The sequence below is a fragment of the Apteryx mantelli genome, chromosome 27 (assembly GCF_036417845.1).
Source record: "Apteryx mantelli isolate bAptMan1 chromosome 27, bAptMan1.hap1, whole genome shotgun sequence".
NCBI classification, from domain to species: domain Eukaryota; kingdom Metazoa; phylum Chordata; class Aves; order Apterygiformes; family Apterygidae; genus Apteryx; species Apteryx mantelli.
In genome coordinates this window covers 3,928,219-3,953,421 of record NC_090004.1, presented here as the reverse complement: position 1 = coordinate 3,953,421, position 25,203 = coordinate 3,928,219, and the positions used below count along the sequence as shown (strand labels likewise).

General features: G+C 65.0%; 1 protein-coding gene across 2 annotated transcripts; it reads right to left on the bottom strand.

Annotated features, from left to right (window-relative positions):
• Positions 1 to 23: 23 nt before the first annotated feature.
• Positions 24 to 22,837, bottom strand: ASAP3 (ArfGAP with SH3 domain, ankyrin repeat and PH domain 3). 2 transcript variants are annotated; one of them, XM_067311688.1, is made up of 26 exons: positions 22,527 to 22,837; positions 17,059 to 17,131; positions 16,555 to 16,700; positions 14,889 to 14,963; positions 14,436 to 14,485; positions 14,002 to 14,128; positions 10,746 to 10,831; positions 9,800 to 9,875; positions 9,555 to 9,641; positions 9,107 to 9,216; positions 8,073 to 8,142; positions 6,986 to 7,073; positions 6,395 to 6,443; positions 6,017 to 6,204; positions 5,598 to 5,731; positions 4,970 to 5,064; positions 4,393 to 4,573; positions 4,125 to 4,210; positions 3,890 to 4,005; positions 3,693 to 3,760; positions 3,437 to 3,544; positions 3,070 to 3,313; positions 2,550 to 2,844; positions 1,845 to 1,989; positions 1,511 to 1,633; positions 24 to 1,415 (listed from the first exon to the last, which is right to left on the bottom strand). In XM_067311688.1, the coding sequence occupies exons 1-26, from the start codon at positions 22,653 to 22,655 to the stop codon at positions 1,341 to 1,343; spliced, it is 3,024 nt and encodes a 1,007-aa protein (XP_067167789.1). In that variant the 5' UTR covers positions 22,656 to 22,837; the 3' UTR covers positions 24 to 1,340. The 2 variants fall into 2 exon arrangements, with proteins under 2 accessions (XP_067167789.1, XP_067167788.1); XM_067311687.1 differs by lacking the exons at positions 16,555 to 16,700; positions 17,059 to 17,131; positions 22,527 to 22,837 and adding an exon at positions 15,526 to 16,282.
• Positions 22,838 to 25,203: the final 2,366 nt, after the last annotated feature.

The window sequence follows — 25,203 nt, the reverse complement described above, 5'->3', positions numbered from 1 at the left end:
GGACCACGGGAAAGGGCCCAGGCTCTTACAAAACCGATGGCTTTATTAGAAATCAGAGAGAAGAAATGTTTTTTTTTAAAAAAAAAAAGAAAAAAAAGACCGTTTTTTGAGATGAGCCGTTTGACACGCAAACGGGACGCGGAGGAGGATAAATCACAGCGTGGCGCAAGGGCAGGTGGCTGCCGGGGGCCACCGGCACAGGGGAAGATTGGTCCCAAAAAAGGCCCTGGGGAGACCCCCGAGCGGGCTCTGCCCACGCACGGGGCCGGGGGTTCGCCCCTGCGCCAGGCCCCGAATCTCACCACGCCTCTGGGCCGGGGGCAGTGATCCAGCATCGGCCCCTGCTCGAGGGACGCGGGCACAGGGGTGGCCCAGCAGTGACCCCCCCCAATGCCTGTGGCGCTCGTTTGGTTCGAAGCTGGGCCAAACCGCCTTGCCCCAAACCATTGAGCGACATTGCATTAGGAGTTTTGGGGGGGGCTTTTAAGCAACCCCCCCCCCCCAAATAAAATTAATAAAAACCCTTTCCTAGTCCCTAGCCATCCCAAGGGGAAGGCCAGGGAGCAAGAAGTGATTAAAGGATGAGGAGGCGATGGCTGGGGCAGGGGGCAAATTTGGGAGCGGGTTGCAAACCATAACCCCAGGTGCAACACGGGCCCAGACCCTTCAGCCTGGCCCCGCTCCCCGTTTTCCTAGAGCAAACCTTGCCCTGGGCCCTGCTGCCGCTCACCACCCTGTGGGATGGGGTTTCGGGGGGTGCAGGGTGTTTGCAGCCAGCCCCCTCCTCGTGGGGTGGTGCAGAGACCTCGCCGCACCTGAAACCTTCAATGTCTGCAAAACCAGGGAGACTCGTCCCCCAGCCCCTCTCTCCTCCCAGGGCTCTGGGGGAGCAGCCGGAGCTGGGAAAACAGAGGGCTCCCTGGCAAGCACTGAAACCTCCTCATCCCACACGTGTAGCGAGCGTGTCCATTCTCTGTGCTAAGTGCAGAGCGAGCGGCAGCTCTTCAGCCCTCCAGGGCCGCCATCCATGGAGGATCTTTCCGAGCCCTGTCCGAGGGCAGCATCCAGCTGGGTCGGGCAGCCCCAAGGTCTCGGGCTGGGCAGCAGGATCCCGAGGTCGGGTGGAAACGGCTGACGGCCGAGAGGAGACGGGGAGCGTCCGGCTCCAGCTTCCAGTCTCCACCGCGTGGAAGACAGGACGGGGGACGGATGAGGGCGCCTGTCCCTCGTGCCCCGGCTCTGCCGAGCTCTCCGGGGGCAGGTCCGCCCCGACCCCTCGCCGGCTCCGAGCTCGCACCGAGGGGACGGGGACAGGGGGAAACGGGCAACAAGCAGCCCAGTCAGTCTTGCAGGAGGTGGACGAAGCTGGCTGGAAAGACACCGGTGCGGGAGCCGTCGCCCTCGATGAAGCCGACCTGGGGATGGGGAGAGGGGTGTCAGGGGGAGGCGGGGGTCCCGTCGCGGAGGAGCCGGGGGGGAGGACAGGGGAGGAATTGGGGGGCACGCTCACCCAGCTCTGCTCGTCCTCCTCCCGCGTCACCACGATCACCTCGCCCTTGGAGAAGGTCAGCTCCCGCGCCTTGTCCCCCTTGCAGTCAGCCACCGCCTTCACCCGCTTCTGCCGCCCCTTGGCCTGCCCGAGCACAGGGATCAGCGAGGAGGGTGAGGGACGCGCCGCCGTGGCCACCCCATCCCACCCTCCCATGGCCGGCAGGGATGTGACACCCCCCGACACCTCCATCCAGGGACAAGGGCTGCCCGGACGCTTGGGGAGGTGGAGGGTCCTCTGCTCACCCCAGCCACCTCGCAGCCCCTCTGAGACCCCGCCAAGTCGTGACACCTACCGGAGCGAACCGCCTGGGCATGGGCACGGGGGGCGCCTTGCTCGGAGCGGGGTCCTCGGGGCAGCCGGGGCTCTGGGGGGAGACGGCCGAGCCGGATTTGCCCACCATGCCGCTGATGCGCCGGTACGAGCGGGTGCTCTCCGAGCTGCCGGGGACCAGCAGAGACGGCCTAAAAACCCCGGTAAAACCACCCGTCCTGCTCCGCACGGTCGGGGACCCTGATGGGACCCAAGGGACCAGGCCCTCGCTCCCAACCGCAGCACCCAGAAGTTGTTGATGGAGAAGGTCCCCCATGGGCTGCCCCAGGCTGTCCCCTTTCCTAGCACCCACCAGCCCTGTCCTCCCTCAAATTAGCCAATCCATACGGAATTTCCAAAAAGGGAGGAAAAATTAAATTCGATAACTTTCCGAGGGTCCCAATCCTGGTGTATCCCCCCAAATGATCCTAGTCTCCAGGGACAACCCAGCACCCTCAAGGCTGCGCCTTGCCCACTCCCGCACCCCAGGGCCACCATCGGGACTCCAGGTTGGGGACCCCTTTGCTCCGTGACCGCCGGGGACGATCTGGGGTTCCTCGTGCCCTGTGGGGAGCCGGCAGGGTTCAAAGCCGAATTGCCAACCCCGTGCATAGGGAGCCACCACCATGCAACCACCCCCCCCGCCCGGTGCATCCCCCCAGCACCCGGCTGGGCTCCGGGTCCCCACCTGAACTTGACGGGGGTCATTTGCACCCCGTCGGGGGCCGAGCCGGCCGGCGGCTGCCCGGGGGCCTGGCCGAGCTCCGGCGCCCTCCGCGCGGCGCTGCTCTCCGTCTCCGAGCGGGTCTCCCAGTACACTGTCCTCCGGGTCTCCGTGGGGCTGCGGGACGCGGCGGCCGGGTGGCTGGCCGTGCCGTCCAGGGTGCCTGGGGCGCTGGAGGAGGAGAGGCTGCGGGGCGCCGGGGCCTCCGCCGGGCCGGGGAACTGCGGCTCCGAGGCTTGCCGGGGAAGCTCGGGGCGCTCTGGGGAAGGGAGAGCATGGAGACGGGTGGGAAGAGGCGAGGGGGACGGTGGTCAAAAAAATGCCAGTTTGCATTAGGGCGATGCAGGAGCAAAAACCATCCTCCAGCTCCGGAGCATCTCTGCTCCTCCCTGCATCCCTCCAACCCCAAATCCCCAGAGCCAAGGGGGTCTGGAGCACCCTGTGCCGGGCGAACGCCCCCTCCCCGAGCCGGGACCCAACTCACCCGTGGGGCTGTGGCCGGCTTTGGGCCGGGGGCCGCCCCGCGCGGGGTTCTTGAGGGGCAGCGGCGGGGGGATCTCCTCGCTGTGCGAGCGCCGGGGCGCGGGCCGCGACGGCACCAGGATGCTCTCGTAGGTCTTGTTGGTGATGTCCATGCCCATGCAGCTCCAGCGGTTCTGGGGGCAGGCGGCCGGGGGGCTCGCGGCCAGGGGCGACGGGCTTTTGAAGGAGCGCTGCAGGGGGCTCACCTGGGGAGGGGGGGGGCAGACACCCGGCTCCAGCGCTGTCCCTGCTGCCGGCACCCGCCAGGGTGTCCGCGCTCCCCCTCTGCTTCCCTCCAGCCTCCTGCGCATCCCTGGGCCCCGCGGTACCTTTTCCTCCAGCTCGTCCTCGCTGTCGTAGGTGTATTCCTGGGGGGGCTCCCAGTCGTAGTCCACGTGCACCTGCAGGGAGAGCTTCCCCACCTGCGCCTGCTCCAGCTGCGGCGCGGGCCGGGCCGGCGGGGGCTCAGCGGCACGTGCCGGGTGCTCCCACCCGCCGGCGCCAGCCCCTTCCTTCCCCAGCGCCCCCCTCGCCAGCGCTTCGGCCCCGGCTCCCGGCCTGGAGCGGGTCCCCCGGGCCACCTACCAGCTCTTCGCACTCGGCGTGTTTGAGCCTCCTCGCCACGTCCAAGGCCGTCTCGCCCGCGGCGTTCACTGCGCGAGGGAGGGATGGATTTGGGTTACCAGCCTCGGGGATCTGGCCCCCTTCCTCCCATGGGAGATTCCCCCCCCGGGCCCAAAGCCCGTCTCCCGAGCGCTGCAGCCACCCCGCGGCGCCCGTACCCGCGGTGAAGGCAGCTTTGCCTTTCAGCAGCAGCTTGAGGCAGTTGGGCTGGTTGTAGAGCGCGCCGTAGTGCAAAGCCGTGTTTCCATCCTGGGTCACTCGGTCCAGAGTCCCCCTGCGCGGAGCCGCCGGGAGGAAAAAATAATTCGAGGCCAGAAGCAGTCAGAGAGCACCTGGTGGGCAGAGCCGGGGGTGTCCCCCCACCCCACCCCGCGCCGCCCCGCTCCCACGCACCCGTTCTGGATGATGAAGTCCACCAGCGGGAGGGAAGCCCGGTCCACGTAGCGCACGGCCATGTGCAGCGCCAGCTCGCCCTGCTCCTGCCGCGAGACGAGAGCCGCGGCTCAGCCCCGAGGACACTCACCGCCCCAAGCAAAGAAGGGGAGATTTTCCGCCTAGAGGCTGGGAAAGCCCCGTGCCCCGGGGGGTGGGGGGGGGGGCAAAATCGACCTATTTTGCCGGCAGGAGCAGGCAGGACGCCCCCAGCCCGCGCAGGGCTCACCTGGCCCTCGGGGCTGGCCAGGGGCTTGGCCAAATCGTGCCCTTCCGCAAAGGCTTGGAGCAGGGCCAGCAGGTCCCGGGCGCGAATGGCTTCCCAGAGGCGGTGCGGATCGTCCCGGCCGCCTTTCTGCACGTACCGCCGCTCCATGTACTTGGCCACGATGTACTCCTTCCGGGCGCTCCTGCGGGAAGGAGGGCGACGGCGTCGGCTCGCCCGGGGGGCAGAGCAAAGTGGGGGGCGCCGGGGCCCAGCCGGCTTTTTTCCCCCCCGTGATAACAGGGGCTATCGCCTGCTCCGACTCCTCCCCGAGACTCGGGATCAGACGGAAACCGCCGGAAAAGGTGCAGCTCCCCACCAAGAGCCAGGATCCCCCCCACGTCCCCTCGCTGGGCTATTCAGAGTCATTGGGAAGCAGCACGGGGACGAGAAGAGGCACCGCTCATCGCCTCCTCCTGCAGCCCAGCACACGAAGAGGAGGAGGAGGAGGCGGCTCGCGGGAGGGTTATTTAGGCTCCAAGTGCAAAACCGCGCGAGAAGCCGCCCTTCTCCCACCTCCGGGCCCCCGCGGCCGACTCACATGTCGCTGCCGGCCGACGGCTTGGGGCTGTCGTGCGCGGGCAGCGTGGCCTCCATGATCTCGTTGAAGCGGCTGTTTCCGATGCTGACGGCCAGCTGGGGCGAGAAAGGGGCCGGTAAGCGGAGAGGAGCTGCTGAGCCCAGGACGCGGCCCGGCTGGGTGGGACCCGGCACGGCCGTCCGCGATTCCTCGTCTCGCGGCCCCGAGGGCGAGGAAAAGCAGAGGGCACATCCGCTCGCGGGCGGCTTTCCCTGCACCAGCCCGCAGTCACTGGTGCCTTCCCAGAAGGATATCACCCTCCCCAGGGAGGAGCCACTTCCATAGCGGGGGAAGTTCACAGTAACAGGGGTACCGACATCCCCCCCTTTAGCAAATCGCTTCCCAGAGCTCCCGCCTGCATTCCTACTCCGCAGGCTGCTACGGCAGGAGGGAAACCGAGGCAAGACGCTGGGGAAAGATTGAGCACCGAAGGGATCCAAGCCCTGGGGCAGAGCCGAGGGAGGAGGGTTGAAACCTGCATCCCGGGAGGTTTTGCAGCCACAGAGACCCCAAGAGCAGAGCAGTGACCCCAAGAGCAGAGGGCGATTCCCCACGGCCGCGAGACCCCCGGGCTCGGGGAGCCGCTTACCAGCAGCTCGGAGGTGCTGAGGACGTCCAGGGTGAGGGACTGGATGCGGGAGTAATGCACGCCCAGCTCGCGGTGGATGCCGGAGCACTCGATGCACGTCAGGATGCCCAGGTTGGTGGAGAGCCACGTGGGGTCTGCGGGAAGCCGCGCGAGGGCTCAGCGCCGCCTCCCGGCCCCGCGCCGCCTCCCGCCGCCATGCCCCCAACCCTGCGCCCGCCGGGGAAAGCCAAGAGGCAAAGCCACGGGGCAGGGGATGCTCCGAGTGCACATCGTCCCCGGAGGGGGGGATTTTGCAGCAGCCCTGCCTGAGCGCCGGGTCCGCAGTGCCAGCCGGGCTGGAACTCCTTCGCGCCCCCCCTCCCGGCCCCCCCCCCCCCCCCCCCGGAGCCACCGGCGGAGGTTCCCGAGTCCCGACCTACCCGGGGCCCCGCAGTCGCAACACTGCTTGTTTCCCGGCATGTTCTTCACCTCGCTAATGACCAGCTTGGTGAGCTCCTGCAAGCCGCCGTCCGCCACGCCGCCCGCCGCGGCCGTGCCGCCGTTGGGCTCGCCCTTGAAGGCGTTGCTCAGCGCCTCGTCCTTGCTGTTCTGCAGCACCGAGACCCAGCTGGGCAGGAGGGAGCAGAGGTCAGGAAGCTCGCGACCGCCCCAGCCGGAGCGGGGGGGTCACGCCGGATGGAGAAGGGATGAGATTTGCCCAGCCGGTGGGCAGAGCCCAGAGCAGGATCTGCATCTCCCGCATCCCAGGTGGCCGCGGGCCCCCACCTCGTGGGATGGGGACGGGCCGTGCCACTTACACGACGCACTCCTGTTCATCCTCCGCTTGGAAGTGATACGTCCTGTTGTCTGCAAGGAGGAGGAGGGGAGAAAAAAGGTGAGGGGGAGATTCGGGATAGCCCAAGATAGGGAGGGGCTGAAACTACTCCGAAGAGCTGCATTAAAAAAAAAGAAAAAAAAATCACTGCATGCCACTCTCATCACGAGATCCTTGCCCTGCACTTTCTTTCGGGTCACAAGTGTCTTGACCTTGATAGATCTCACCTTACTCCTCGCAGGGATTTGTCCTTCCTCCCGAAAAGCAGCCAGGGAGACGCCCAGAGCCAGATTACAAGGGCAAAGCGTGCCCAGGTACCTTGGCAGAGCTGGCAGAGGGCCATCGGGAGCTGGGAAAACCCGCTCGGGCTAGTTTTGAGAAACTTCCTTTGCAAAGGGAGTTTACATCTCCAGCCCAGCCGCCTCCAGATCAAACACACCCACCCCTCGCCGCCTCCGGATCAGCAATCCGGGGAGCTGCCCCGGAGTAACTCCCGGCCGGACGCCCAACAGCTCGGCGAGAGGCAGGACCGAGCGGCACGCGCCCCGCCGGCGTCTCCCTCCCCGTCACTCACGGGTCACCAGGTCAAAGCACTTCTTCTCCTCGGCGTGAGGCCGCACTTGGCAGGTCAGGAGGTTCAGTTTGACGGGGGGACGGTTTATCTGCAAGGAGCAAGGACAGAGGGAGGTTAAAGGACTGGGATGAGAAGGGAGCTGGAAAGCGGTGCGAGTCACTGCTGTTTCGATACGCCTGTTGATGTGCATCGCCAACCACGTAACTCCTACAGCAGCCACCCCTCCAGCAGGAGGGCAACCAGCGCCAGGTGGTCCCTCTGTCTCCAACTCCCTTTGGGATAACTGCGAGTCAGATGGTCTTGGACCCTCTGCGCCCTCCCTTTGCAGGAGGATCGAACGGGAAACGTCTCTCGTCCTCCTTCCTCGCTGCGGTTTGGGCCCTCCACCCCCAGAGGGCAGCAGCTCCTTCCAAAATCGCCTCGTCCCCTTTGGCCTAGTCTGGAACCTCAACGCCCATCTCACCGCCCTTACCAAAAACACCTCTCACCCGCCACCCTCTCACATTGACACACAGCAAACACGGGGGATGAGAGACGCGAGCTCCCCATGTGGCGTTTCCAGTCCCACGCTCAGGCACTGTTGACCCCCTGTTTCTCAAGGCGAGATTTCAGGCCAGTATGGGCAAAACTAAACCCGATATCAAACCAACAGCAACACTCAAAGGATGTATTCAAGGATCAGGTGGACCCTACAGGAAAAAGTCTACCCAATCTGGTCTTGTAGTGCTTGGAAGTCACAGTCTGGTGCCTTGTTTTCCTGCTGAGACCCACAGGGTGCAGATGGGACTTTCAGGTTAAAGAGAAGACCCTCTGGAAGATGGGAAGGAGTGGAGGCCCCTGGGTCACATTCCCAAAGGACACATGAGAAACCGAGTGCTGGGAAGGTTTGAAAAGACTTTGGCCACGGCCTGCATAAACCTCTCCGGTATCCAGCAGGAGAGACTGTGCAAACCAGGTTCTCAAGTCTGGCACGTGCAGCGTGCAAGCATGCACCCCGTGCACCAGACTAGGGTCTGCACGCAAGCAGTGTCTGACAGCAGATTTCTCTTTGAGGACAACCTCATGGCTGAAGTCCCCCATTGCTTACCGTGCTGTGGGAGATGGTGAGACACCCATACTTCACGCCACACTTCCTCTTCTGCCACACTTTCCGAATCCTGAGCCAGAGAAGGAAGAGGAGTGAGGAATCAGTGCACAGTCCTAATCACCCACGTCCCTCCATCCTCCCAAACCACCGACACTCCTGCGGCGCACAGAAGTCCTCAGCAGAGGCTGATTGCTCTCTGGATGCTCCCTATAACTCGCAGAGCACAAAACGTCCTGCTGGGCTTGTTGTCTTTGGGTCACGCTAGCTTCACTCACTGCCAAAACAGTGTCACGAAACTGGTAGTCTGGCTTCAGCAGAGCACGTAACCGCACGCTCAAAGCCTGGGGCCATTTCCCAGAGGTGCTTTGAGAAGGTGAAGACCTTTTGGACTCCGAGGGCTTTATTCTTCATCCTAACACCTCCCTCTGGCATCCTTTTCCCCTCCACACCCAAGAAACAAGGCATTTCTTCCTCTCCTATCAGCCTCACAGTGCACAGCTCTTCCGAGCAAGCCTGACACTGGGTTGCTATTCCTGGAGACCTATGTCCAAGAAGAGTACATAGAGCACCAGCCTTCATGTCCTGCTAGCCACGCAGGAGGAGAACATCGTGTCAAGCCCCGCTGCATCAGGTCCCTGCCCCTCTGTTGAGGGTCTTTTCATAAGAAATAGGTTGATGACACCAACCATCTCCTTGGGGCCCCTCAGTACCACCTCCAAACCATCCTCCTACCCCAGCTGCAGTTTGAGACAAACCCCTGACCATCAGCTCCCCTCATCTAAGTTCTCAGGTCTCCTCCAGGCTAGGCAAAATTGCATTGCCCAGGAGTTTGTATGTGTTTAACACCAGAGAGAACCAAATTCAACTGAAGACCTGTACAATAAAGACTAAAAGTCTCACCCAAACATTTCTGCCTCAGGATCTCCCAACTCTAGTCGCCCTGTAGTCTCCCCTGAGCAGAGCTCTCTCTTAGCCCACAGCAATGCCAGGACGGTGTCAGGGAGGGTCTCAGGGTAAGTTATACTCGTCCTCACCCATCACTCTTCTTGTACAGAAATCCCGACTTCTCCGTCCCATACTGCTTGTTCCCTTGGTGCTGGTGGATGCTGTAGCCGCTGCCAGAATTCTTCCTGCTCAAGTTTTCCTGAGCTCACCAGGAAAAAAAGCATTAAAAGAAGTGAGAGAAACGGTTGTGGTGTCCATTCCAGGGTGACCTAGTCCTGGAGGACACTGCCTGTACGCGGGCAACGTGCCCGTCAGGACAGGACGGCTCCTGCAGCCCCTGGCTCCCCTCCCAGCGTCCCCCAGGCCTCCTGCTCTGCCAGCTCCTGCGGATGTCCCCCTTGATTCCCAGCTTCCCTTTCCCTGCTGCTCCTTGTCCCCAGGCTAAACCCTCTGCACACTTCTCCTTACCTCCCCGCACCCCTCGACCCTCCTTCCCACGTCTGCTCGGGCCGGTCCTACGTCATCGCTGGGTCTCACCTCTTTGCTCTCCAGCTGCAGGATGCTCCGGAGGGAATCGCGTGTCTGTGTGAGCTGTTTCACCTCCTCCTCCTGAGCTTGGTGGAGCTGGAAAGAGAAGCAGCTGCTGTCACTGCTGTGTTGAATGTATGCATTCTCAGCGCCACGGGCTGGCACAGGGGGCCGAGGGACAGGGTGCAAGAGGGACACATGCCATCTTAGTGGTTGTGTCTGAGCAGTGTTGGACAGGAGGATGGGGGACTTACCGCGTGGAGGGACACAGCGAGCTTCTCGATGAAGGGGTAGAGGTTCTGGGCAGCCTTCCAGCCATCTTGGAAGAAACTGGGCATTTATTTAATTCAATTAAGGAGAGATGCAAATGGAGAGGATAGAGAAAGAGAGCTTATTTAGAGAAAATGTGACAGGAGACATGAGCAACCTCCCAGGAAGCTGCTCTTGCTCTGTGGCTCCCCTGCTAGTGGGACCTAGAGAGATGCTGCTGAAGGCTGAGTCCAGCCCAAGGGGTCGGGACACCCCAAATGTTTGGGGTATTTGGGACACAGGAGTGGCCTTGTGTTCAGTACAAGCTCATCTCTCATCTTGTTAGGAGCCAACCTTGCTAGAGGCCGGATCCCTGGGGTCCTTGTGGCCTGACCCCAACCAAGGACATGCTCTTGGCCAACGCAACTGCTTCCTCCTTGCCCTGGTTTCCCCACTTGTGAAACAGAAGAAATGACCCAACACCCACACGCTGGACGAGGCTGGCTAGGCAAGCCTCCTCGGTGCAATAGGAAAGGAGCAGGGACGTTAATTCTCATTCAAAACACGCTTGTTAGGAACTCCACAGCTAACAGAGGAGCTGCTCAGCTTATCTCATCCCTGGAAATATGTCAAGAAACCAAATCACTGGATATATCGCAGGCCAATCCCCTTCCCCACAGCCCCAGCGGGCACGTTTATAGCTCCTCAAGTCAACAAAGCATGTTCCCGCTTCCTGGATAGAACCGGATGCTCGTGTGCATCGCTGAGCCCTGGCCCAGCACCATCCCAGGCTGTGCAGCCTGAACACCAACAGCTCGAAAGAGAAGGACAGAAGGAGGAAGGTGCCCCCAGCCCAGGTCCATCTCCACCCGCCCGTGAGAGCTGCCGGCGGTGCAGCGCGGCCCCGGGGCCGAGTCGGCCGACCTCAGCTCACCGGTGAGCGGCACCTACTTGTGCTGAGCGTGGAAAAACTTGATGAGGCTCTGCAGGAAATCTGGCCCTTGCTTCATTTGACTCTCGCTGGCTTTCAGCAGGTACTGGAGAGGGAGAAGGCACCCAGGTTAGGGAGCAAAAGTGAGGACTAGCTAAAACCCCAGGAGAAAGAGCAAGATGGGTGAAGCAGTTCAGAAACTGGGATTTCTTGCTCCCAGCAGGCAGCACTGAATTTACGGCCCGTCAGAGGCTGGAAACGGCAGTGCTGTGAAGGACACGGTTGGAAACCCCTGAATTCATCGTATGCAAGCAGTGAGCAGATCTGGCCACCAAATCAAACCCACCCGTGGGCGAGGGGAGAGCCGACGCCAGGGCAGAGTGCCCTGCGCTCGCCTCCTTCCCCTGCGCAGGGAGGAGGGTTAAATCTTTGGCTCACTTTCAAGAGGCCGAGGCACATCGTAGGATTTGAAGTCAGCTCGCTGGGGACCACCCTCAGAAAACCTGGATTTGGAAGCCCTCCAAGCCTTGAAAAGTTCAAGGGCCAAGGCAGGTCCCTGGGGTTACCAACGGAGCATGCTTCGCTCACTGCTTATTACTTCTGGAGTTAATAAATAACCCCAACCCAGCTTCAGCTCAGCTGAAGAAAAAAAAATAGTCCAAGTATTTTTAAGGCATGACCCCTTTGCTCCTAAAATCATATCTCGAGCAGAGAGCGCCTGCAATGCATCAACCCAGGAGGTCTGCGCTCCTCCACGGGGACGTCCTGGGGGACAAGGGCACACAGCATTTCAGCGTTATAAACCAAACCGATCAATCAACCGCAGGCAGGAAAAAACCCACCCAGAACTTTTTGGTCACGTGAGCAAAAAGCAAAGAAAAGCAAAAAGAAATTTCCCTTCGCAGGCTCATCTCCAGGCTCGCGCAGCTGTCAAATTGCCCAGGAGGTAAAGTTTCCTCTCCTCCGCCGCGCTCTCTCCCGGGGATTGCAACCAGGAGGCGAGCGGAGGGGGAGGCAGATGACCCACCAGCCCTCCTCCAGCTGCGGAGAGCTCCGGGGCCTTTCCATCGCGAGGAAACCCATGGGCACCGTGGGAGAACGGCCCGGCCCTGGCCAGGTTCGCTCCCGGCAGGACACGAGTGGAGCGCAGGGGAAGGGAAAAAACTCATCCCAGCGCAACCCCGGGGCCCAAGCCCTGCACTGGCACCAAAGATGCCCATGGATGCCATGGACCGAAGCCCAGTTGCAGCAATTTGCAGGGAGCTGCCCGGAGCCGGTGGGTCCTTTGTACCCCAAAAGGGAAAAAAGCACCCCGTTTTGCTGGAAACCCCTGGGATGGAGCCTCCTGACCCCTGTGTGCCTGAGCACAGCCACAGCTGATCCGCTCTGGGCAGGTTCCCGAGCCGGTTGGGAAGCGGGACGGATGAGACGTTCAGTGGCATTTCTAGCAGCATGGAGCTGTGGCCAAGGAAGCAGGCGGGGTGGGGGCTAAGGTGGCTTTCGCTCCAAAATCCCGCATGCGCCGGCAGCCAGGGGCACGGGAGCCTGCAGCAGGGAGCAGCCCTTCGCGGAGAGCTAGGATCCTTTCTCCGATGTCTCCCAGGCGGCCGAGCAGGACTCCACCGGCAGGGAAAGGAGAGGATTTCTGGATTTCTCCTTCTTTGCCAGCAGCACAGCTGGATAAACGTGCCGAGAAGCTGGATAAACGTGCCGAGAGCCGGGAGAAAGGGCAGCCCAGCACGGGGGGATGCGCCAAGCCGGGCTGCGAAGCAGGAAGGGGAGAAGCAGCAGGAATAACGCTCAGGCAGGGAGTTCCCGCTGTTGCGCGGCCAGAGATGGGGCAGGACTCCTGGGTCCCTGTCCGGGCTCCAAGTCTGACTCCTTGGGAGGGGCGTGCGATTTGGCCACGTCACCGCTCGGGGCCTCAGTTTCCCCCAACCGGACACAGCTGGGAGCCTTCTGGGCTGGAGGGGTCGATTAAACTGCTCCATGCAACCAGAAGCTGCAAAGCCAGAGTGACTTCCAACCCGGAGACCTGAGGCTTGGACAAACCCTGAACAAAGTCCCAGCCGGAAAGGACTGCGGACGCCGGGCTCCCGCGGGACTTCCCTTCCCTGCTGCCAAAACTATGGCAGGGCCCAAGGGAGGTGGAAGTGACAGAAGAGAGTCCCAGCTCTTGCACATCCCAGCTGGAGCAGGCGGATACTCCCAGCACTGCAGCGGATTGAGGTCCGGCCACCTCCATCCCCCTCAATATCAACCTTCGGCAGAAATCGGACTGTGCTCCCACCCCGGGAGCCAAAAGGAGCGGCGAATACCGTGTGCGGATACGCATCAACGTGTGCACGCACACAACGCACGCAAACGCCAGCCCCTGGGAGAGCTGCACCCCCATTTCCAGGCAGGATCCCCGAGAAGGGAGCAGCTACGGTGCATGCACGCACGCACACGTGCACGCAGCCTCCTTTTGCAGGGCTGCCTGGAAGCGGGGCCCCTCCCCGGCCGGGCTGCAGCGGCGGCGGCGGCGGCGGCGGTGGCGTTTCCATGTGCTGTTATTTATTTAACAGTGGTGCTATTCAAAGGAATGACTCATCTGGCCGAGCCCCAGCCCGCCAGCCCCGCGCCGAGCCGAGCCCCGACCCCGCTGCAGCAGCCGCTCGCCGGCCCCGGCCTCCTCCGCTGCCCTTTGCTCCGGCCCCGCGCGCTGCCCAACGGGTGCCCCGGGCGGCGAGAGGGGTGTCACAGCCCTACATGGGACGCGGGGGACCCTGGGCTCTCGTCCCATTCCCCGCATCCCTCCCAAGCTGGCTATGGGCTGCCGGGATTTCTTCCTTAGCGGTAGCTAAATGGGGGGACGGGATGCTGAGCCCGGACGCCTGGGTTCCCTCCTTGCCGGGGGGAGGGTTTGAGGTCAGGTCTCCGTCCTTCGCCTTTTCGGAGGTCGCCTTGTGCCCACCGTCCCCCCGGGCACCCTGGGGGATCTGGGGCCGCTTGGGGGTTTTGCTCCCTAGCGAAAACAAGCGCTTCTTCGGGCGTCTTTGCAAATACGGCAAAGCCACAAAGCAAAACGGCAGCCTCCGGGGGTTTTATCCAAAAGACCCACTTTCTGCCCCAAAACACCAGCCTCTGGTTTTGCAGAAGAAGGCAGGAGGGGACCGGGCCGGCGGGACGGGGAGGGGACGGCTGAGCTCAGCGTGCCTTGCACCATGGCCAGGCGGGGCTGGATGGGGCTCCGGCATCGCCGCGTGGCTCCGACCCCCCCGGCACGGCCCCTACCTCGCACATGTGGAGCTGGAAGAGGCGCCGCTCCTTCTGCATGTCCTCGGCCACCTCCGCCGCAGCCGGCTCGGCCTGGATGAGCCCCGCCAGGCGGGCTCGCTCCTTCTCCTTCTCCATCTTCCCTCTGCCGGGCGGGAGGCGAGAGGTGGGGAACGGCCCTGCCGCGGAGAGGGGCTCCTCCGCGGGGATGGGGAGGGCAGCGGATGGGGCAGCAGGTTGCCCTAGCAGGGAAGGACTAGGGAAAAATACCTCCAGGCTCAGGTCCTTCCAGCAGGGAGAAGCGGGACCGGGGACAAGGGGATTCCCGCTTGGCTTAAATACAAACCTCATGGGAAACCAGCACCGGCCGCTGCCCGGCTGCAGCCCCGGGACAAAACCCCTTTGTGCGGTGGGATTAGGCCGGGTTCTGCCGGAGGCAGCGGGTGACTTACACTTTGGTCTCGTAATCCTTCCAGGCCTTCTCGATCTGCTTCTTGGAGTCCTGCGGCAGGAGGAAAGCAGGATGGGCAGCAGTGAGGGCAGTGCCGAGACCCCGCGGCGCCGGAGCGGCAGCTGGCAGCTCCGCCGGGACGGGGTCCCCGCCATGCATCGCCGTCCCGGCTGCCCAGCCTTGCTGGGGACAGGGACAGGGATGGGGATGGGGATATCCCCCCCCCAGCTCCATCCATTCGCAGCCCTCGATGCCCCTTTCCAGCACCCGCCGCTGGTTCGGCCGCTTGCTCCTTCCTTCTCTTGGCCACAACCAAGAGGGCGCCTAGAGCAGGTCTCGCTGCCGTAAGTCCGCACGGGGGATGGATCCCGCTTTCCCCGGCTGCTCCGTCCCTCCCCGGCTGCTGCTTCCCTCCCGGAGAGGCACCTCCGCGCGGTGCCCGGCGGGGACTCACCAGGCGCCCGTCCTTCAGCTGCCCCTTGAGCAGGCTGTCCAGCGGGAAGGAGACGATGTTATTCAGGTTCTGCACCTGCAAAAAGGGCAGAGAGGGCGACGGGGTCACCCGGCAGGGACGGCGGCAGAGCCGGAGCCGCGGGGCCTTGCTGGCGCTGGGGGCCGCCGGCCGCGTCGCTGCCCCGCGAAGGGTTAAGGAGGCTGGAAACGGGGCCGGCTCCAGGCACCGGGGCAGGCTGCGGCTTGCCGGAGCTGCCTGCGAGCTGCGGGACGCGGGGCCCTTCCCACAAACCGCACCGGCGCCGAGGCTGCCAGGAAAATAGCTGCTCCCCCCGGCCCGGCGGAGCCACCCCGGCGGGCACCCGCCAGCCCCTCGATGCAGAGAGGCCTCCCGATGTCCACAAGGGCTTCCCAAACCCCGTGCCAGGATTTACGGCACGCGGCGGGGAGGCGGCGGCAGCCCTTGCTGCGGGGACAGGGCCGTGCCGGGCATTCGAAGGCCTTCGGCCTCAAGGAGGAGGATGGAGAGGGGGGCACCCGGCCAGCCACCGCCGCAAAACCCCACCGCCAGCCCCTCCGTGCCGGGAGGTCCCACGCGACCCCCCCCCCGGGGCAGCACCCAATTTTAGCGCCCTTACAACCAGCGCCCTGCCGCAGCCGGGGCTCGGCGCGAAGCCCGGAACGAGCCGCGTCCTCCTCGCAGGGTGACACTGAACCGGAGGTAGCGGCTGCTCCGGGGAGGGGGAAGCTCCAGTGCCAAGGGGGAAAGGCAGCGGCCGGGAGGCTCCGGTTGCCTGTTCCCACGCCTCCAGCGCGCGGCGCAGGGGCAAGCACGGCGCTGGCGCTTCCCTCACCCGAGGAACCGGTTCGACTCCTTTGCCGCGACGGTTCCCCAAAAAGCCCCAGGAGAGCGCGCGGGGGCTCCGGCCGGGCTGGGATAAGTGGGAGGAGGGAAGGCGAGAAGCAGGGAGGCCCGGACTGGGGTAACTGGGAGAGGAGGAGGCCAGAAGAGCCCCTGAACTGCAGCGAAAGCAGTTTGTGCTTCTTGGCTCGCTCCGGCAAGCGGAGTCGGAGGCCAGCGATGCCCCTTTGCGGGGCTCCGGCAGGGAGCGCGGAGGCCAGCGGGAAGCCAGCACGGGCTGTCCCAGGGCTTCGCCTCGGGGTGTGCACGCACCCAGCTCCCGCCGGCAACCCATTTCCCAAGCCGGACTTTTTCGGATCCCGTCTGGGCCTGGGAGACCCTCCGGCAGCCCTGCAAGTTGAGCCTACAAGCCGCTACCCCAGGAAAAAAACGAAACAAGGAGCTGCCTCCAGAGAAAAGCGAGAGGCCGGGAGGAGCGCGGCCCCCTCCCGCCCGCGCGGCTCCGCCTGGCTTTGATTTACTTTCCTGGCAAACGAGATCAGAGATGCAACCGATGCGAGGAGGGGAAAAATATATATATAAATAAATAAACGGGGAGCGCAGCCCCGACCGCACGGCAAATCGCAGCCTTCGCCGCCCCGGCAGAGCTGGGAACCAGCTGCAAACCGCAGCCAAGGGGGTATCGGATGTCCTCGGAGCGCCGGGGACTGCCTGCCCGGGTCCGGCGGCGCCCGGGGTGGTCTTTCCGAACCCACGTGGACCGGAGGCACCCGGACGCTCTCCCCGGCGGGGCCGGGCGCCTTACCAGGTTCTTGAAGAGCGCGGTGACCTCGCGGGTGAAGACGGCCAGGTTGAGGAAGCCGGTGGAGAGCTCGTGGTTGTTCTGGGAGAGGTGGTTGTTGCCGAAGGTCTCCAGGGCTTCGCTGTACTGCTCCTCGTTCTCCACGTGGGCTGCGCGGCGGAGGCTCCGGTGAGGCCGGGATGGCCGTGCCGAGAGCCCTCTGGCCACCGGGTCGCCCGAGGTGGCCCCACGGCACCCCTTCCCCGGGAGATGCTCAGATCACGAGGTCCCTCCTGCCACCGTTACCCATGTCCCCATTCCCCGCGAGCAGAGCGGTGTTCGTCCGGCCGCAGGACACCAGGGATGCGCCCCAACCAACTTCCCCAAGGCTCGCGATTTCCCTTTCCCACCCCCTTTTTTAAGCTTGCGGACCCGCGGACGGGCACGGACGCTGCTCGGGGAGCACGGGACCGTCATGGGCCCCGCCTGGGGACGGCGATGCCCAGCGCCTCTCGGAGCGCAACTTACTGAGCCCGGAGACGTGAATGGCTTTCACATATTTCCTTATCCTCTGGAGTATGGCTTGGTCCCCATCCAGGCTCTGCGAAAGCCCAGGAACAGAACAAAATGAGATCCTTCGCCTCGCCAAGCACGGATGACTCCCCCCCCCGCCCCCCCCCAACCCCAGCTGGCCACACAGGGGCCTTTGGAGAGGCGCTTTCTCTGCCACACAGATGTGCGGGGCAGCAGCCAAGCTCCCGGCGCTGGGAAAAGAGCCCGAGGGATCCCAGCCCGCGGAGGCACGGGCCCGGGGATGCCGGAGCCCCGGCATCCAGCCCATCCTCTGCCAGGCCAGCGGGTCCCGCGGCCTTCGCGCTGCCAGGCAGGGCTTTGGCTGCTCCCGCCGAGGCCGCGTGCGAGCAAGACGGTAGCGCGGGGTGACGGGCTCAGCCAGCGTCCCCGGCCAGCGGTGAGCCCGGATGCTTTGCGGCTGCAGCAGGGGGGCAGCATCTGTTTGGACCCACGCAGCTTCCAGTAACTGTGGAAAATGCCTCCAGGGCACTCACGGCGGGGGGGGGGGGGGGGGGGGGTTTGTTAACCAGGGAAAGGATGAAGGCGGCACCAGGGCATCTCCATCGTGTAATGTGAACATGCCAGCCCGTCCCCACCACAAATCCCTACATTCCGGAGTCAGGCACGGCGGGAAGGCACGGGAAAGTCCGGGGCTCCACACATCTTTCCGATGCCCGACAAGGGCTTAAACCACATGGGCAGCAAATCCCGGGGGGAGGGGATGCTGCCATCCGCAGACGTGCAGGGCTGCGGCGACCCCCTGCTCCGTCCCATCCCGGAGATCTTCCACACGCAGCTGGCTCCCTTCATGCCCAGCCGGACCGTCAGCACAAACCAGCTTCCCGGTGCCCAGCTCCATCCCGCAGCCCCCTCCGCCAGCCAGACCCTGGTTAGGAAGAAGAAGGGCGAGCGCTCCCCAACCCCAGCCCCAGCCCCTTCATTCGCTCCTGGCCCCGCGCATCCCACCCGCGGGATGCATCCGACCCGCGGGAGAAACGAGGGGCCCGCGGAGCCGCGATCCCCCAAACGCGGGGCACGTTCGCCCCCGCCGAGCGCTGGCAAAACACGCACCGGAGGCGGCCGGCGCCATCAGGAAAGAGTTAAAGCCGGCTTGGCTGCGCCGCAGGTACCAGAGGCATGATAACAGGCTAGAAATATTCGGAGGGCGTGAACGGCAAGAAGGGCGAGGGATGAAACCGCGGAGGAATTACAATAAAGAGCCTCTCTCTCGCTCGCCGGAGGTTTTCGGGCTGATGTCAAGGCTGATTTCCTGACAGCGAGGTCAGCCCGGCTCCGGCGCTCCTCTCCTCGGAGGCCTCCGTGCCGGCTGGCGGGCTGCAGACGGGTTTCGGCAGGGACGCGCCGGCGCGGGCTGGGAGGGGATCGGAGCCGAGGGAGAGGCGGAACGCGGCTCCCCCATCCCTGGCGTCCCGGCCAGCACGGAGGGGGCCGCGGAGAAACGCCTTCGACGGCCACGTCCCCCGCCACGCTCCCCGGGACGGCCGAGCCGAGCGCCCTTGGGGCGAGCTCCGGGGCTCGACACCCATCTCCCGGCCCCGCCAGAGCCGAGCCCGGAGCCCGCGGCCCTGGGACACGTCGCCACGCCGTACCAGCCGCAAGGAGCACGAGGGGAGGCTGCTGGGGGCCCCAAAAAGCCACCCACAGCCCCTCACTGCACCCAAGCCCAGCGCCCCTGGGCTCTCCTGGGACAGAGGCATCCGCTTGCCTCGGAGGCGGAAGCAAACGCCTCGGAGAGGCCCAACCCCTCCAGCACGGCTCTGCTCCAGGGAGGTCATGGCATCGCTGCCAAGAGCGGTCCCAGGCTGGAAAACCGGCCTGCAAAAGGAGGCCTGGCTTAGCCTAGGGAAGAGGAAACTGAGGCAGGATTAGGCACTTGGGCTGCCTGAAGGCACCGTGCAACGGGGGGAAGGAACTGCCCCGTGTCCCACGAGGACAGGGCAGGTCACCCTGGCTTGAACTCGCGGCCGGAGGAGGCGAAGCCCAGGGCTGGCGAGGAGCAGGGAGAGCCGGTCGGGGAAGGACACGGCGGGTTTGGGGGTTTAGAGCAGTCGGGAAGGGGCCGGCAGAGCTGGGGACCGGCTGCCGGGTCAGGAAACAGAGCAGACTCCCATGGGAAATCACGGCACGGTCCTCTCCCGCCGGCAGGGGATCCCGGCACGCCGGCTTCCCCGTGCCCAGCTCCGGGAGGAGAAACCTCCTGTCATTCCGCCAGCTGGGGCCGCGCGGGCTTCCCCGGCGGATGCTCAATGGGGACCTTTCTTCTGCCTCCCCCTCCCACCGCCGGCTCGTGCCGCCCGGCGCGGGAGCCACCGCGGGTACCAGGGGCCGGGGCGGGAGGCAGGATGCCGAGCCGTCCTCCTGTCCCCAGGGACACGAGGGACAGCGGCGCGGATGCCAGGCGAGCTGCACGGCGACAAGGCAATCGGATAAACCGGCCCCCGGCTCTGCCACCGCGACCATCCGTGACCTCTGTCATGGCATTTTGCCTGGAGCCCGAACGGGGAAACACTTTTCCCACCTGGATCCGGAGGTGCTCGGTGCCTGCACGACACTTCTCGTGCAAGCAGCGCCCAGCACCATCTGACACCGCACGGCACTGGGCGCAAGCCAGACCTTTCAGCCTGCTCCAGAGAGGCTGAAATCAGGGCTCAGCGTGTCCCAGCATCCAGCTGCTTGCTGCGGAGGGAACAAGGACCATCCCCATCTTTCCCCTTCCCTCCCAATTGCTCAGCAGATGGAGATGGGAGAGGGACCAGAGCCGATTCAGACCCCAGGGAGCTGCTTTGCTCCGCCGGACTCGCAAGACACTGATAGAAACCCCCCCGCCGGGCTGGCCGCAGTGACCGGGAGAGGATGGCTGATGCAGCGCAGAGGGGAGGAGGAGGAGTGGGGAGGGGGGGATTCAAGGCCTGATTTCCAGCCCAAAAGCTCATCAGTTCATGGGAAAATTCAGCTCCAAAGCCCAGCCCTGCCCCGAGCTCTCTGCAGGCTCTGGGCCAAGTCACATCCCATCTGGGCCTCGGTTTCCCCTCCCCGAGCGCACGCAGCAGATCCCCCCCCGCCGTAACCTCAGCGGGATGCGACTTGCGCCTCCGTCGCAGATCTGAGACCCCTGAAACCCCCCGAGGGGAAAAAAATCCCTTTTCATCCCAGGAGGGAAGCTGAGGCACGGCACACCTTCACGCAACATCAGCATGACCAAGCTGAACAAGACTGTGGGATCTTCATCAAATCCAGGAAAACAACCCCAAACCCACAGCTAAACGCTCCCACCCTCGCTGGGACCTGAGCGGGGCCAAAAGCGACCCAGGCCGTTTCCCAGCTAAACCACCCGCACAGTGGATCGATGCGCATCGGCCAGAGGCATTGACGGAGCCGCTGGTGGCCGTGCGAAACGCAGGGCCGCGGGTCCGTCCCGTCGGAGGGAGAACCCAAAGCGCAGCCACCGGCGGCTCCGTCAGCGTCGACCTCCCGCGAACGCCGGCGGGGCAGGAGACGCCGCTGCAACCCCCCCGGCCTCGCGTTCGGGTGCGCCGCTTGCAGAAACGGAGAAATCGCTCTCCCCAGCTTCCCAAAACACCGGAGAGGCTTTAGGGTGGCGATGGGGCAGAGCAGGGCCCAGCTCGGAGGCAGCTTTCCCTCCCCGACTCCACGTGCAGCGGCCAGGCAGGGAGCACCGCTGGCGGAGAGCGAATCCGCAAATGCATCAGCCAGGGCAGCCGGGACCCTGCCGGCAGGCTCGTCTCTCCCGCGCCCCCAGCCTGCCCCGGCTTCCCTGTCCCCAAATGAGCCGCTGGGACTGATGCCATCGGCCCGGCAGCAACCAGACGTCGGGGCTGGGGTGTCATCCGTTCGCTCTTCCCCTTTCGCCGGAGCTTTGCGCTGCCGAAGGCCGGGCTGCGGCTGAGCCCCCGCGAGGTTTCCCTGCGGCCCCCTCGAGCGGCTCGGCTCTCAGCCACGCTTCCCGCAGCCTTCCCGCACAACGCTCCTGGAGACCCCGTGCTGCCTTGGCCCCCGTCACCGTCTCCTAAACCTCCGCCTTCCCCGAGGACACCAAGGAGCCAGACAAAATTCCCACCGCTTCCTCCTGCCTGGGGCCGGCAGGGAAAGGAGGGAAGAGAGCTGCCTCCCGCTCCCAGGACGAGGGACGGTGGCGGGCACACGTGCCGGCAGCGCTGGGCTGCTTCCTGCCGTCCCATCTTCCAGCTCGGAGGACGGACCCCCAGAGCCGGGGGGTCGAGCGGGGGCCGCTGGCTCCAGCACCTGGCCCCGCTCTCCCAGCGCGGCCTGGCTCTCCTTCAAAGCCGTTCCTTCGCTAAGAGGAGTTGGCAAAGGACGCGGGACCAGCTGGAAAGCGCCTCGATTAAAGGCGAGAGCAGGGAGAGGGGGAAGGAGCCCCGGCGCCGCCTTCGCCCCGGCCCGGCTGGACCCCTGCCCTTCCCGCAAACGCTGCCGGGGCTTAAAACACTCTCGGCTTTTTAATCACGGGGGGACGGCGGATACCACAGCTCATCAGGACTGGCTCCAGCGCTGCAACTTGATACCGGCAAGTTTTTCCCCCCAAACTACAGAGCCAGAGCCTCCGGGCTGATGCTCTTCCCAACTCCGAGGAAAACCGCCGGTGCCAGGCAGGGCGACCGGCAGCACTTGGGGCTGGAAGCGAAACCAGTTAAAGGAAACGTTTCATCTGGCCCCGCAGGCCTTGGCCCCGTGAAAGCAGATGCAAGGGGCTGCTCCGAGGATGCAAGCGGCCGCCTCGGGCTCGGGGATCCCCAATCGCCGGCTTAAACCGAAAGCCGACACAAGCGCTTCTGGGGGACGGAGTCTCCAACGCGCGGGCTGTCCCATGGGACGCGGCATCGGGGCGTTCCCGGCACCATGCCGCCCGCACCCGTCCCCTTCCCCAGCCCACCCAGGGCAGCGCAAACAGCACCAGCCTCCCCCCCAAAATTTTCCAGTACCAGCTTTGTCGTGATGGCATTTGCGGGGACGACGAGGGAGGCGATGCGGCCGCGGCGCTGGCAGCCCCCCGCCAGCCCGGCCCCGCGGCGCCCGGACAAGCTCTTTCGCCAAAATGAAGCGAAAATGAAAAACACAGTGATTTGCAGCGAGTGACGCAAACTCGCCGCCGAGCGGGGCTCGAAACGAGCCAGGCACCGCTCGGCCGCGCTGGGCCCCTCCCGGGGGGGGGGTCCCCGAGCAGAGCGCAGAGGGGGGACCCCAAAAAGCAGAGGGAGGGAGCAAGGTGACCCGCCGGGGAGGGCGGGGAAGGCGGTCGCTGCAGGAAGAGCACCTATGGGTGGCAGAGGCACCCCCGGCAGAAGGGGGGGGGTGTGTGTGGGGGGGTGTTTCCCAGGTGGGGAGCGCAGCCCCGGCCCCCCCTGCCCCGCGGCCCCGCTCACCTCCTCCAGCGCCCCCACCGCCCCCCGGCACTTGGGCATCTTGGAGGCGAAGGCGGCGGCGGCGGCCGGGGAGCTCAGGTCCTCGCCGGTCACGGCCAGGAACTCCGCCACGCTCATCTGCTCCGGCATGGTGCGGCCGCCGCCGGGGGCTGCGCCGGGGGCTGCGAGCTGGGAGGCGCCGGGCGGGCGCTGCGGACGGCTCGGCTCGACGTGTCGGTGCGGGTCCCGGTGCCGGTGCCGGTGCCGCTCAGCGCCCCATGCCCGCAGCGCGGCAGGCCCGCCGGGCTGCGCCGGGGAGTTTCTCCCTCTGCCCGCCCGCTCGCTCGCTCGCTCGCTCCCTCCCCGCCGCCGTCACGTGGGCAGGCGCCGCCGCTTGGCCGCCGGCCCGTTAAAGGCGAAGCGCCGCCGGGCCCCTTCCCCCTCCCCGGGGCCGGCCCGCTGCACCGGGAGCCCCGGCAGCAGCGAGGCACGGGGGGCCCCTCCAGCCACCCCCCCTGCCCGGGTTGCCGGGGGGCAGAGCGGCGAGGAAGACAAAACCCTTCGGCCTCGCCGCTGTCACCTCTCGCTCCGGTGGGGCCCGGGGCTCCCTGAGCCTCGTGTCACAGCCCCCACTCTGCCCTCCACAGGGTTTGCTGGAGCCTGGCAGCAGCACCCTGACATCCCGAGTCCCCCGTGGGATCCAGCACCCACTGGGAAGCGATTGCCACCCTGGCAACCGGTGGCAAAGCACCGGGCGGAAAGGGCAGCACGCGGGTCTGTCCAGCAGCACGGGGGACGCGGTGGCCACGGGTCCCTCTGGGCACCACCTGGAGCTCGAGGCCAGCAGGGAAGGATTAGGACCAAGGCTGCACCCAAAGCCCAGCTTGGGCACACCAGGAACCCGGGGAAGGGCTTGGAGTCAAATCCAGCCTCCCAAAGCCCTAGTTTAACTGCAAGCCGCCTCGTCCTGGCTTCTGGCTGCGAGCTAAGCGGGCGCTGGCTCTGTCCAGGGGAAATCTCGCCCGCTGCCCCTCGTCCGTCGGCGCAGGGCGCCCGCGGAGGGTCGAGCCCAGCGCGGCTCCCTGCCCTGCGCTTCTCACGCTGCGCCGCGGCTTTGCTCCGAAAAGCCCCGAAGAGAAGTGACATTTAAGAAGGACCGGGAATAACAGAAGGGAGATTTCTAGGGGAAGGAAAAAGGAGAAGAAAGAGCTGCTCACAAATAACAGGAAAGAGAAGCAGAGAAGAGTGCTGGGGTCGTGTCTCCACAGGAGACTCTCCAGAGCTCTCAGGGTGCCAGATTCCCAATTCCCTTTCCTCCCTTTCCTTTTCCTCCCTTCTTTTCTCCTCTTGCCTGGGGAAGGGGCCAGGAAACTGCAGCTTTGCGTCCAACCAGACAGAGCCGGGCCGAGCCTCCAGCCAAATCCAGCGCCGCCGGAGCGTGCAGACCCCCTAAGCCGCCCATCTGCAACCCGACGGCTCCTTTCCCTCGCTATGTCCGGAGCCTCCCAGCTCCCCTGTCTCCAGGAACAATTCAAGTCACGAGTTCCCAGCCAAGGGGCCCATCGCCGGCAGCTCACGGAGACAAAATACACCTGGCTGTCGGAAAGAAATACCTTGCTGAGGCCCGGTGAGCGCCGGGGTGCCCTGGCTCACGGCCCCCCGCTCTGCCATTCGGGGATGGCCGGGGTGGACACGCCACGCGCAATCCGTCATGGCTCTCCCTGAGCTGGCGCCTTCCCGGGAACCTGGCACCCGCCTTGGGGCTGGGAAATGGGGAAGGGGCACAGGCCAGGGCAGTGTTTCCACCCAGGCCGTTGTTCTGGGAACAGCAAGGACCAGCAGGAGGGAAAGGGGATGTAGAGAAAGAAACGGCCCCAAATCGGAAAAGGGGGATCTGGCCACGTCACGTCGCAGCACGGGAAGGACATACAAGCAAAATAAACCCCGTCGCTGCCCCTCTGCATCCTCTGATGCTTCATAGCTGTATTTACATGGGTGGTGCTGGGGGGGGACGGGAGGAATTTGGGGGTTCTGGCACTGTGTGAGCCCCCGCTCCAGCCGGGCACCCCAGGAATCTCCTTTGGCAAGGAGGGGGCCTGGCCCCAGCAAAGCGCCGTTAGGAGCAGCCCACGACGGACGTAGAGCAGCAGCAGCTGGATTTCAGACCCTCAACCCTGCTGCTCCGACCCCGCGGTGGAGGAGACCCCCCCAAACCCAGCCCTCTTCTCTCCTCCCCCCCCAGGGGCAAGAGCGGGTCCCTCCAGGCAGGAGCAGGGGCTGGGGCACGGGCTGTCTTTCCTAGGGTGGCCCTGCCACCTCCTGGCCAGCGTGGGGACTGTCAGCCGGGCTGGTGGCACCTCCATCCCCCCACCCCGCCGAGCTGCTCTGGGACCCGCAGCCCCCCCGGGGACAGGGGCTGGGGACACGGGACAGGCCCCTGCCCCCTCAATCTGTGCCCCTCACTCGGCTTCCCTTGCCCTGGCCTTTCCTCCTCCTCCTCCACCCGGCCAGATACCGTCGGACGAGAGATGGTGGGTGGTAGTCATGGCACCAGGTACCACGGGATGTCACTGAGTGCCGTGGGATGTCACCAGGTCCCACGGGACATCACCGGCTACCATGGGATGTCACCGGCTCTCGATGCTGCCAGCCCGGGGGAGGGTCCGGTGCTGCTGGGGCAGCACCCGGGAGAAGGACC

Bases quoted from the DNA above. Each gene is read 5' to 3' on its own strand.
- ASAP3 (XM_067311687.1), bottom strand. From the start codon at position 16,083: ATGGGTTGCCGGCGGGAGCTGGGTGCGTGCACACCCCGAGGCGAAGCC. The intron at 9,876-10,745 runs GTAGGTGCCGCT...ATAAATGCCCAG, and splicing joins TTTTTCCACGCTCAGCACAA to TTTCTTCCAAGATGGCTGGA. The intron at 4,574-4,969 runs GTGAGTCGGCCG...TCCTTCCCGCAG, and splicing joins CCGTCGGCCGGCAGCGACAT to GAGCGCCCGGAAGGAGTACA.